The sequence below is a fragment of the Syngnathus acus genome, chromosome 21 (assembly GCF_901709675.1).
Source record: "Syngnathus acus chromosome 21, fSynAcu1.2, whole genome shotgun sequence".
NCBI classification, from domain to species: domain Eukaryota; kingdom Metazoa; phylum Chordata; class Actinopteri; order Syngnathiformes; family Syngnathidae; genus Syngnathus; species Syngnathus acus.
This window is the reverse complement of record NC_051105.1, coordinates 10,627,388-10,640,066: the sequence shown is the minus strand read 5'-3', so window position 1 is coordinate 10,640,066 and position 12,679 is coordinate 10,627,388. Positions and strand designations below refer to the sequence as shown.

Here is a 12,679-nt window from a genome sequence, read left to right as displayed (position 1 = left end):
TTGATTGTGACGAGGCGTGATGTAGGTACTTGTTAAACGTCATGTATTGACGTACATTTTCTTAAACACCGTCGTAAAATTCTCATTTATCTTGCATTATGGCCGTATTCTTGCACAGGAGGAGATGCTGGTTGAAACTAGAAAAATACAATTGATATGACAACTGGATTGTGGCAGACGACAATTCTACTGCCCTAAAATTATGTATTCATTCATTTTCCAAAAGTAGTCATATGCAAAACGTTATCGTAAACAGTACATTTCAAAAATATTAACGAATGCACCAAGTGTAATACACAAATATGCCGATAGGTGTCATGGTTTACCAAGCTTCACGCGTTGAAAATCATGGCAAAAATAATGTAATTTCTTTCGTATCACAAGTGTATGAAAATCCGGAATAAATCCAAGTATAAAAAAATACGCAAGGCTTCACCACTTTATGTACGTACAAAAAATATAACGCTTAAAGATGTGAATGCGCGTAATAAACATCCATTGGTTCATTGTGTGGGTTATTCGAGGGATAAAAACAAGTGACCATGTCCTGGTTTGTTGTGTGACATCCAAATGCACCAATCACGTGCGAGGAGCCGACTAGGTCCACTTCTCCGCACTGGAGGAGCTCGACTGGCACGGACGACCGGCGATTCAGCACCAGTCACCCAGCCAGCCAGTACCCCAGCCCGTCATCACCGTCGTTAGCCGCAGCAGCCACTGAGCGAGAGCTGGATCTCATCTTTAACGTCCATCGGTGATTGGAAAGATTGGTGACTGTCTGTCGGCGTGGAGAGATGGCCGGTATCTTGGCGTGGTTCTGGAACGAACGCTTCTGGCTCCCCCACAACGTAACGTGGGCTGACTTGAAGAACACAGATGAAGCGACATTCCCGCAAGCCGAGGACCTCTATCTGGCGTGCCCTTTGGCCTTCTGTATTTTCATGGTGCGGCTGCTTTTCGAAAGGCGAGTGCTTATGCATTTATTTGTTTTGCTTCTGCTTCTGATGCTGCTGCCGCTTCCACTTTAAACAATGGCACCCTTGACGAGTGCTTTTCGCTGCTGCCCCCACCCCCCACTCTCACCGGCGTGTTTCATACCTCCTACAGGCCCGCAGCATTCGAACGCTATGCATTGGAGCTCCAAGTAGTTGTCCCATCATCAACTTGCTGTGGTGTACTGTGGTTAAAATGTCAGCCTCATGCACAACGTTGACCACAGGCTCCAGTTTGAATGCATGCACGCTGCTGCAACGTCTCCTGTTATTTTAGACATTTATTTTGCAGTCGGTAATGTGGCACAGATGGCCACGCGAATGCGATCAGGCCTCTAAAAATGTTATTTACCTTATAGAAAGTACTACAATTCTGATTCAAATAAAATAAAAAGGAAGAAAGCTGGCTGTCTGTCTTGTATCTGTTGCGATAAACGTTTTAAAGCCAAGCAGCAATTTGTCCATTCCACTATCATCTGACCAGCCAGATACATTTTCTGCTTAACTGGTGCATTTTATATTTAATATGCATCACAGGTATACAACTCAAGGCTCGGCCTGCCACATCAATATGGATGGCCAGTTAAAGCAAATCGTACTTTATATTTCTTACTAAACTCTGGGCCAAATTGGAATTTTGTTTTTACTTTTAATAACTTGAAATGTTCATCCGTACACCTCTCCTCATTCTGAGCATTTTTGGTTGAGCAAATCATTTTCGCCGACTCCTGATTTTAAAACTAATTACCCATCAATTTGTTGTGTATACTTTGGTGCCTTGCGATACAAGTTTAATTTATTCAGTGACCACGCTTGTAACTCAAAACATTCATCTCAAATTGTCTTTAGAAATTAGATGGGTGCATTTGTCAGGAAACAAATGCAGGCATCCTGCCAACGAGACTAAATTGTACAATGCACTATAATTTCATTCCAATTCATGCCGTGCAACTAAAACCACTTTTATTTACAAAACTGATTTTATCCAATTCTCTGAGTCTCCCCAATTGTCTTGACATTTGAGATTAAAACACTGAAAAGTTCAGCTAATGTAAAACCATGCCAAGAAGAATTTATACAACTGATTATATTTTTGAATCACCAAAGAGAGTTGCTGATGACTCATCTGATTCTTTTTTGGGTCTCTCATGCTATATTCATACCACTTTCTATTTCAGGTTCATTGCAAGGCCCTGTGCTGTGGGCCTGAAGATACAAGCCAACGGGCCACAAAAAGCCCAACCCAACGCTATCTTGGAGAAAGTTTTCACAGCTATTACCAAGGTGACGCTCGTATAAAGTCATTATTGTCAAAGAAAAAAAATCTGCACTGCATTAAATATTTCTTGTCTAACCAGCACCCAGATGAAAAAAGGCTGGAAGGATTGTCCAAGCAGCTCGACTGGGATGTCCGAACTATCCAGCGCTGGTTCCGACAAAGACGCAACCAAGAGAAACCTAGCACTCTCTCTCGGTTCTGCGAAAGCATGTAAGGCCACAACATTTAAACTCCACTGGGTGAACAGCTACCAATTACAATTTACTATTATTTACACAATTTGTCTCTAGTAAATTATTGTTTTCAGACGGGCATATCATTTAAAACCTAAATCTATTGGGTTTGTTGAAAGATGGGCATGTCTTTTAATTACATATCTACAATCACTTTCCTCACCCACTCTCGCTTTAAAAATGTAATCGACAACAAAAAGATCCAATGTCAGACAGCAGAACAAAACAAAGACTATTTGTGGCAAAGTGAGTGAGTCACTGTGGTTTCACACATCTAGCCAGCTATTGAAAAAAAGGAGGGCTTGATGGCGGGGCTTGATGAAGCCGTTGCCATGCAACAGTCTTGACTATGTGCCAGGTAGACTTGCCCAGTTAATTTCCTTTACAATGTGCTTTAATCGAGCTCAAAGCGTGTGTATCGCCTCCACGTGCCACAGTTCATCAACTCTGGGAAAATACTACTTTATCGAGCTCAGGGGAACACAGAGCGACTTGTTCGCACATTGATTGTGGCAGAGGGCAAATTAAGTTTTTGCCGGGGGAGTCAGGAGCGCTATCAAAACCCCCCAAAAGTCAAAACTAAGTGTTGAGAACAAACATCAAGAGAAGAATCTGGTCTAGCAAGAGTGTGAAATTTATTTTCATCTTGAAATGCCGTGGGCGGTCGTCGCTATAGTGAGGAAATTGTTTGCACAAGTAGTTTGTTTTAACCCTATAAGCTCATATCATGGATAGGAAGCTACAAATTTTTAAGTGCATAGAGTAGAGATGAGCGTCAGTGAATTTAACAATATGTTTATTGTTGAAGTTCCTGTTTGCTGTGTTGTGGCTGTTTTTAATTTTTTTAGGCTTTACGATGGAATCTATCTGCCCCACAAAAATCTCATCCGACTTTAATTTTTATTCTAAATTTGTCGGGGGGTTTTTTTCTTTCAGGTGGAGATTTACATTTTATCTCTACATTTTTACCTATGGAGTACGTTTCCTAAAAAAGGTAAAAATATCTTTGTGTTGATGGGCGAAATAAACCCTACAACCCTCTATAGCCAAGAAATTATTGTTTATATTAATGTTCCTTGTCTATAGACGTCCTGGCTGTGGAACACTAAGGAATGCTGGTACAACTATCCTTACCAGGTAAGTTGATCACATCATGTCAATTTTAAGTCATTTTACCTGAATTTGTTTTGACTTTGTATTTTCGTGTGTTCTTATAGCCACTGACTGTGGACATTCATTATTACTATATACTGGAGCTGTCTTTCTACTTGTCCTTGGTCTTTTCCCAATTTACTGACATCAGGAGGAAGGTATGATCATATTATTGCACGTGTTCTATTGTTTTGGGTTATTTTACTGTTTTTGATTTGAAATTGTCAGTTTACTCCCATGTTATTGGTAGTGTTTATTTTAAAACAAATTCCTTTTAAAGTCATAGTAGTGTAAATGTTAAAATGTTTTTAAATAAGAAATAGCATTTATTTTATTGACTTTATAAAAAAATATATATATGCGATGATATAATTAAATAGAAGATAAAGAAGTCAAAAAAATTGCCAGATTTTATTTTGCTTCCCTTGACATTGCATTGCTCTATCTGGTGTGTGCGCTTTGGCCACATGGGGACGCACTTATGTATAAAGACGACAAAAACTACTCGGTAATGTTTGCCATTCTTCACAGAGGATAAATAATATGCGCCTGTGAATACTGTTACCTGGTTACAGGTTTGCTCCACCATTTGTGTTCAATTATCCATTGCTAAAACGTCTCAAAAATTTTGAGATTGTAGATGCGTTTTTTACCGGGCTGTACCATTCTTCCAAATTTCAGGGAAGTCAGTATTCAACATAGGCATGGAACACTGTCAACCCATTTTGAACATTTGTCATCTTTTTTTTAATTTTTTTTTTTTTATCATAAACATGGCCACTTACATACTGTATTTACTTGCATGCCTTTCAGCCATGATTTTATTCCGGTCTCCAGTCCTACTCCCGCCCGCCCGCCCCCCTTCCCCCAACTCTGTCTTGCCTGACCACAACACATGCGATGCCACAGCGTGTACGCCCGCCCTCACTCTGTCATCTCTGTGTTGACTCTCGGCATGTTGTCTGTTTTTTGTTTCTCCTTTCAGTTTTTTCATGCACAGCACTACACTGAGGAGGTCCTCAGCATCCCCTGCCAATTCCAGTATGTTATCCCCGCACCTCTCTCGTCTTGCTTTCATTGTGTCTTTCACATCCGTCCTATCCTTCCCGTCTTCCTTCTCATTGTCACCATGCTGCCCTGGTTCTGGTGGCTCTGAATGCGGACATTTCCGTTGCTAAGGTTTGATCGATGTCTGCTTCGTTGCTTGTCGCCACCGTTGTGAAGCTTTATAATGCTGCACGTCGTATATACAAGTGCGACTATAAAATGATCTGATCAAGTGTCGATGGCGCGGTTGCATTGTTTTGGATTTGAACTCAGCACAGCCTTTGAGTAAAGATTAGATGGTGAATCTTGGTGTGTCTCCTCGATTGTGAGGAAGTGAAACACAATGGTGAACAAAGGGAGCAAATATTTCTAACACTCATCCAAGAGCGTTTTTGCAAAGTTGTATTCATCCACTAAAAGGTGAACAAATAAAATGTCTTTATTGCTGAAGTCTAGTCTAATGTAAGGCAACTTTTTAAAACTGTTGGTTCTTAATTAAAATTATACGAAAGCAATAAATGTCATGGTTTGAATCACGGGATGATAGTGTCATATTTATGACATTGTTTAATTTATATCTGCAGGATTTTTTAATTATGTTCCTTCACCACGTGGCAACCATCTCCCTCATCACCTTCTCTTATGTAAACAACATGGTAAGAGTCGGAACTCTGGTCATGTGCCTCCACGATGCTGCTGATGTTCTGATAGAGGTGAGGGTGATGCCGGGTCATCTTCATCACCATTCCAGAAAAATCATCAAGTAAACCTGCCCGCTCTGTTTTCATCAATCTTGTGTTTTTCCTTAGGCCGCCAAGATGGCTAACTATGCCAAATGTCATATATTGTGCAACCTCCTGTTCGCAATGTTTGCGGTCCTCTTCATAAGTTCCAGGCTGGCAGTTTACCCAGTGTGGTAAGTGTCACTTCCCCGTGAAGCTTAGCAGGCTCTTGATGGCTCACGGCTGGCTGTCGTGTCGGCACACAAAAAAACAAAAAACAAAAGCTCCTTTGTATTACCGTCGTTCCGACCAGAACTAAGAAACTCTTGGCTTTTATGTTTACATGCGGGTTGAGCTCATTCTTGAAGTGAAACATTTGGCTTTTAAAACAATGAAGATTCTACTTTTTCTCAACACCTCAGAAACATGTCTGTGAATGTTGTTGCTAAGGAATAGTTACTATGGATACGGTCTCTTGGAGAGTCAAAGAACTCCATAAATGAAAAGAAAATGATTATGGCTCACGGCTCGACAAACATAACAAACAAAAAAAAATCTGTCTAGTGGCTAGAGCACATTGAAAGGCTTCTTTTGTCTTGTTTGGTGCTGTGTAATTTTCTGCTTGGGTCCTTGTTGACATTTTGTTGTCTACTCTGCTCACCATCTTCTTCTCTGTCTGGTAGGATTTTAAACACCACCCTGTTTGAGAGTTGGGACATTGTTGGGCCCTACCCGTCCTGGTGGGTCTTCAACCTGCTTTTAATTTTGCTGCAGCTTCTTCACTCCTACTGGTCCTCCCTCATAGTGAAGACGGCGTACCAGGCCATCTCCAAAGGAAAGGTAAACCTTACGCTCGCTTAGCAGCCTCCATACTGTCTGTATAAATATTGACGATAGCCATCTCTGATTCGCCTTTTCTACTCTCTCTCTGCTAACCTGTCAACCGACAAGATGGGCAAATGGAATCCTTTACATGTAAGTAGTAACAAATTGCGGCTCATTTACATTCTTACTCTATTGCGGTATTTTAAAGTGAGCTATGCTTAGTCGACTTATTGACTCTTCAACTTGACTCATCTATTCAACTAACTATAGCTATGCTAGCAGCACAGAATCCACATCCTGTAAGCTAACATTTACCGATGCTCAAAAACCATTCGCAAATGTTTCTCAGCCGTTCAAACATCTTTTGTTCAGGTGTCAAAGGACGACTGCAGTGACATCGAGTCCAGCTCGGATGAGGACGACAGCCCTCCGGCCAAGCAGAAACACCACAACAGCGCCACCAACGGGACCAACAAATCCCACGGGACCAACGGCTACCTGACGGGAGCCTCCTATCCCGATGAACACTGACTTATCCGTCACAGCACTGGAACTATTCACTATCCATCCATTTGTGTATGAGAGACAACGTCATCACTTTCTTTTCAATTCAACTACAGTAAATTTCCTTTGGTCTCATCTGCATATTTGGATCAACACAAAATCAATCCATAAATACATGTGATCAGTTCTGACCGCTTTAAGCACGCGACGTTGATACGCAGTCGTCTGGCATTCTGTGGGGGTGTGCGTCTTACGTTATTTATTTTCCCTGCTTTATTTTTCAATGCTACACCCCCAAAGATTTGCCAAATGATGAATGACAATGTGGAATTGGCTCACCTTTCTTTTTAAGTGGGGCGGGTCTATACAACATTGTCCACTTAAGCTGTATATGAGATGTCAACAACAGTATTACGTGTGTGCATCAGATATGACTAGATGCTGTATTCCCTGGTCAAGGCATTTTGTTAAGTTGTGTGGTGCATTTCTGCTCATGTGCCTCGTACAAGGCAAAGTCATGAGTTGTTGGAATTATTCAATAAATGAACATGATATGAAATATTGCAAATATGCGTGGATTGTTTTTAATGATTGACAAATAGACTATTGAATTGGTTTACTTCATTAAATTTTAAAAAAGTGCAGTTGCATGAAATTACTCTATAAAAAGATTTTGAATGAACTTATTTGATATTATTATCCGAGGCATAGCTGGAATTTTTCTTTGTACAGTCCACCGAGAATAACAGGTGATTTCCGCATGAGCGACTTTGGGAGGAGGCGGTCAAAGTTCAGAGTCCAAAGTCAACAAACGGCTTCAGTCTTTAAGATGAAGGATTATATTAGCAGCTGCTCTGTGAGTATCCGCGACCAGCTCTTTACTCGACATTTGTCTTTTGTCCGTTTTTAATTCTCTTGTGTGCTGTCTTTCAGTATAACCAACTGTATCAAAATGTCAAACGAGTGTCAAAAGACGGCGAGTATTTCTGCAAAGAACTTATGAACATTATGCAGCAAAGGTCGGATACATACACTTGTACACATCACAAGAAAATATTTTTTGAAGTGTTTGGCTCAAAACTTTACGACACTCGCTTTAGGTCCGAACTCGACCACACCTATGCGAAGGGCCTCCAAAAATTGGCTGGTAAACTTATGAGGGCTTCCAAAGGAATGACCGACAAGTAAGAGACGTAGTTTTGTTTGAACAAGGGCTGAACGATTCGGTCAAAATAATCAGATTTAATTTTTCAAAATCCTCCTCCCGGGTATTTTTTTGGAATAAACACAAACGTTAAGCTTTTCATGCTTTCAGCTCTGTTTACGGTGCCTGGTGTCAAGTGTCGGATGAGATGTATTCCCGAGCAGATGCCCACAGGTAATCTATTTTAAAACCCGTGTCGTAACACAAAAAAAAAAAAAAACTGCTCAATGTCGTTTTTTTGTTGTTTTTTTTTAGATCATTGGCGAATGCATTTCAACAGGAGGCCATTTTGGAATTACGTCAACTTTTAGATGAGCATAACAAGAGAAAGAGGCCTGTGTGTGTTTTTGCCCTTACATACAAAAATCAAATCTAGTCACTCCTATCTCAAGGCACCACTGTATACGATATACAAAAAAAACTTTGTCCAAAATTACCCTGAATGAACATTCTCTTTGTTTTAACAGCTCGACAACGCCATTGAGAGAACGGGCAAGCTCGTTACGGTGAACTGGACTGAGCAAATCAAGGTTAAGTCTATTCAAATTGATACAAGGATAGAAGAACCCGCCCATTTAGTCTTTTTTTGTGCATCTGTGAATTGAAAGCAGGGATCAAAAGGGCAGCTGAGCCTGATGTTAATTTTTACAAGAGGCAGAAATGCTGCTGGAATCATTACTGTAAACTTAATGCGGTGGTTTAGAACAAGGCATTGAATCTGATCTTAATATTTGGTGGTTTTTATGCTTTTTTTTTTTCCATACAGACCAAGAAGAAACTGGTCGGATTAACACGGGAGCACGAAGCCTTATTCAACTTTGTGGAGAGTAATAAGCATTTATCTACAGAGAAAGAAAAACAAAAGGTGAGCTAGCTTTTTTTAAATGCATTTTTTCAGACCTACAGCGGGAACAATTTTGCTTCTTGTTGGCAGATGCTAAACCGGCTGACAAAGTCGGCGGAGGTAACGACGCGAGTGGATGAGGAGTACTTCAATGCCAACATGGAGGGCCAACAGATGAGACTCAAGTGGGAAAATACACTTAAAAACTGCTACCAGGTGTCCAAACATTTCATTATGGAGGAGAGGGGTGGAAAAAACCATCTCCTTTTATTCTGCTTTTCAATTACGCGAGAGGGTTTAAAATCTCACTAAAAGCAAGCATTCTATTTAGAAAAAAAAAGACATTCAAATGCCCCTTTGCTACTTTACTGTTTTGGCAGGTCGTTCAGGAGCTAGAGAAACAACGGATTGAAGTTCTTTGCAACATTCTGACCCAGTACAAGCTGCACATGTCCAGTTTTGGGCAGACCCTCAAACATGTAAGATGTAATAGTATACAATTTTTTTTTTTTAATACAATTTTCTTGTCATTCATTACAATAATGATGATCATGAATGTGATTGTCGCAGGGCCAAAAGCAGATCGAGTTACTGGTCCAAAGAGTGGACATGGATAAAGACATCCAAAAACTGGTGGAGGAGAACAACGTCACAACGGACAATAAAGCAGAATTTTTGATGACCGATTATTTTGTAAGTTTACTATGATTATTTTAAGGCTATTTCTGGGTGGAAACTATGAATCCACTGCGTAGTAGTTTTTGATTCATTCAGACCTTGTTTGTGTCGTACGCATCAGGAGGAAGACGTCAAATCACTCATGTGCAGAGACCGAAGAAGAGAAGCCATTAAACTCAAACTTTGTCGCTTGGAGGACGCAATCTTAAAAGCAAAGAAAGACTGCGAAGGCAACCTGCACTAATGACATCGATGTGTACCAATAGAGTGATCCGAATCTGAAGTACAACCAAATACGTGCTCATTATCTTGTCGCAGGGATCCAAAAGCTGATGAAAATCTACTCGGAAAACCCTTCCTTCTCAAACCACAGGAACCTGGAGGAGACCGAGCAGCAGCTTGATGAGGTTTGTCATATTTTGGACTTTGTGGATGGTGAATGAGAAGCTGAGTGAGTGGGGTTCTTGTTGCATACAGAACACTTTGAAGTTGGATCTCCTGGAGGCCACGCACTACAAACTATCTGCGTCGTTGTGTGACCTCGAGGGGAAGCCCAGGTCCTCCCACCGATTTAAGGACAGCATTGTCAAGTGGAAAGATAAGGTACTCAACAGCTAAAGTGACTTGAACTGTCTCAGGATCATTACACAGTTTCTTTATTTATTAAATCTATTTAGCATGGCTTTCAATTATAGACAGATTTTTGCTCAACTTCTCCCACCAGGACTGCGAGCACAGTGTGGTGCAGCTGATTCGGCCGGTGAAACTCAGGAGAACCTTCAGAACCAGACACTCCCTGAGAGCATCCATCATCTACAAAGGACCCGTTCGGACTACAAAATCTCCGACTGAGGAGTCGGCGTGCGGTGGCACGGCACCCTTACAGGAACCAGAGGACCGTGTTCAAAGCCCAACACTTGCGCAAGAGCCTAATGAACACGGTAGGGCTTCTATAGGAATCAAATGTTTATTTAGAACATTGTTGAAATCATTTGCTAAATACATTAAACATTCAGTTCAGAGAACGCCCGACGTTTGCACCGTGGGACAATGCAAGGCTTTGTACAGCTTCGAACCTCAACGAAGCGATGAATTACCTCTGAAAGAAGGTACGGAAGGGAAAAAAGTGTCCAAACCTTTCCAAAAAGGAAGATCGGAGTTACTATGTAAACTAACGTGTGTCGACAGGGGACCTACTCGACGTTTACACAAAGGACGAGAATGGCTGGTGGTTTGGAGCCCTCAATGGCCAGACGGGTCATTTTCCCTCAACGTATGTCGAGGAGCTGCCTGTGCTGAGTAGCATCAAATCATCTGAAGCCTGACTGCCTCTGCGACTTTCAAATGGGATCGACAAAATGGTTTAACATTTTTTGGAAGGGTAATATTGTCTTAAATTTGCTGAGAAAAATCAATTACGTTGGTGTAAAGATGACCAATCTTGTTTAGGAGGATGAAATGACTTCTGCTATGATTACATCAGAATAAAAGTGAAACAAACAAAACTCACAGGTTACACAATCTCCTCATGGGATTATTGCCTTGCCTCGTTTTTGGGTCCCCTGTTTTGAAGCATGGGAGATAAACTGCTTCCTCGCATTCTTCAGGAAAACCGAGATTTTCTTGGTCTCCTGCAGCTTTCTCATCAACTCTGGCAGACACTCCAGTGAGGGCTTGCTCGACACAGCTGCAACATGGAAAGTTTACAGTAAATTTCACAATAATTTTTTCCTGGTATTTACCGTTGACTGTTGGTGGGTGTTCCATCAACTAGATTTTGGACATGAACTCAAATTGCTTGTCATAAGTAGATTTTAATTGATTAATAAATTAGGACTTACTATGATATGATCCGTCTTTAGAGAATTGCATCGTGATGGTGTATGGACTGTTCCAATCAGCTGGGTCGATACTTTGGAACACAAACTGCAACTTGTCAGCTTTACAAAAGCACAATAGATCCAGTTACACATTTAAAAACAACAATAAAACAACCAGATAATCATATGTCAGTAACAAATCTGCCTTACCATCAATTTTCCGTATTGCCATCTTTAAATTATCCTCAAAGCTTCCTCTGGCTTTTTGCAGATTTTTCAGTTTGTCCTTGTTTTCCTTATGTTGGGACTCAAGTACTGAGGAAAGGGGGGGGGGGGAAACAAATTGTATTTAAAAAATAATAATAATAATTGGCTGATGATTTCTAAATTGAAACTTACATTTCTTTGTCTTGTTTCTTCCTTCTTGAGATTTCTCAATTTCCTGCATAAGAGTCATTTTCTGCATTTCCTTTTGATAAATCTCCGATGAAATTTTTGAAATAATGTGCTGTTTCTGCTGCGATGATTCATTCTGGTGTCGCTGATCTGGGCATCACAACAAACAATGATGGGAGGAAATTAAAGGAAAAACGTGCCACAACTTGAGTTGCAATCACATTGCACAAATATGCAATTCTTTCAGTGTTCAGATCTCGTCCTAACAACACCACCAATTGACTAGCATTGCCCCGTACAAACATTTGACCCAACAAAATAACTCACCTTTTTTATACGTCTCGATGGTCTCAAACAGTACCTCGTCATCCGCAAATTTCTTGATAACCGTATCTGTGTAAAATAAACGCTAAGCAGTCATCACTGAGCACAAATAGAAATCTCGCGTTTGCCGATGGGCATTCACAAAACATACCTGGAACCAATTTGAGAAACTGCCGATGAAAGTAACTCAACTCGGCAGAAATGTCCGTGAGCTCAGCGATGGCTTTCAGCGCTCTATTGTGCGCTTCTGTCCTTTCCTTGGCAAAAATGGAAACAATGTTGCCATCTGTGATAGGTGCCATGTTCAAAGGCGTCTGTGGGTGGAAAAGTATAAACGGAAAATGTATCATTCGTCCCATTAGCTCCTCGGCTAAGGCTAACGCAGAACAACAATCGTTTCTAGCCTTACTAGTTCGCGGGGACACAATTTAAGCTACGAAAACGCTCGTTGAACATTTCAACTAACTCGCATATGAATATTTTTAAATGTATATGTGATACTTACGTGATGAAATATTTAATAAAACAGTTAAACTCGCTCGTTCGCCCGTTAGTTATTTTCAAAATTTCGCGGTTTGTTCGGTCTGTTTGTGGGCGGAAACACGAAGGCGGTACTTCTTCTTCTTCGTGTATTTATCGCAGCGGCTTGCAAACTATAG

The 12,679-nt window shown here is 40.8% G+C and overlaps 3 protein-coding genes across 6 annotated transcripts; 2 read left to right on the top strand and 1 right to left on the bottom strand.

The window, feature by feature from the left end:
* The first annotated feature begins 538 nt into the window (after positions 1-538).
* cers6 (ceramide synthase 6) lies at positions 539-7,322 on the top strand. Its single transcript, XM_037239535.1, has 11 exons — positions 539-964; positions 2,171-2,276; positions 2,351-2,481; positions 3,441-3,498; positions 3,591-3,641; positions 3,722-3,814; positions 5,288-5,416; positions 5,513-5,619; positions 6,109-6,265; positions 6,377-6,400; positions 6,623-7,322. The coding sequence occupies exons 1-11, from the start codon at positions 795-797 to the stop codon at positions 6,779-6,781; spliced, it is 1,185 nt and encodes a 394-aa protein (XP_037095430.1). The 5' UTR covers positions 539-794; the 3' UTR covers positions 6,782-7,322.
* Positions 7,323-7,508: 186 nt separating this feature from the next.
* nostrin (nitric oxide synthase trafficking) lies at positions 7,509-10,996 on the top strand. 4 transcript variants are annotated; one of them, XM_037239534.1, is made up of 16 exons: positions 7,511-7,610; positions 7,688-7,773; positions 7,855-7,938; positions 8,070-8,132; positions 8,214-8,295; positions 8,426-8,488; positions 8,725-8,823; positions 8,893-9,018; positions 9,183-9,281; positions 9,373-9,495; positions 9,602-9,710; positions 9,799-9,887; positions 9,958-10,083; positions 10,205-10,421; positions 10,497-10,589; positions 10,669-10,996. In XM_037239534.1, the coding sequence occupies exons 1-16, from the start codon at positions 7,515-7,517 to the stop codon at positions 10,803-10,805; spliced, it is 1,692 nt and encodes a 563-aa protein (XP_037095429.1). In that variant the 5' UTR covers positions 7,511-7,514; the 3' UTR covers positions 10,806-10,996. The 4 variants fall into 4 exon arrangements, with proteins under 4 accessions (XP_037095426.1, XP_037095428.1, XP_037095427.1 ...); XM_037239533.1 differs by having other exon boundaries at positions 7,510-7,610; positions 10,497-10,985; XM_037239532.1 differs by having other exon boundaries at positions 7,510-7,610; positions 10,205-10,589; positions 10,669-10,985.
* spc25 (SPC25 component of NDC80 kinetochore complex) lies at positions 10,429-12,626 on the bottom strand. The gene is made up of 7 exons (XM_037239536.1): positions 12,526-12,626; positions 12,172-12,334; positions 12,024-12,089; positions 11,700-11,846; positions 11,511-11,615; positions 11,322-11,420; positions 10,429-11,167 (listed from the first exon to the last, which is right to left on the bottom strand). The coding sequence occupies exons 2-7, from the start codon at positions 12,320-12,322 to the stop codon at positions 11,007-11,009; spliced, it is 729 nt and encodes a 242-aa protein (XP_037095431.1). The 5' UTR covers positions 12,323-12,334; positions 12,526-12,626; the 3' UTR covers positions 10,429-11,006.
* Between the last annotated feature and the right edge of the window lie 53 nt (positions 12,627-12,679).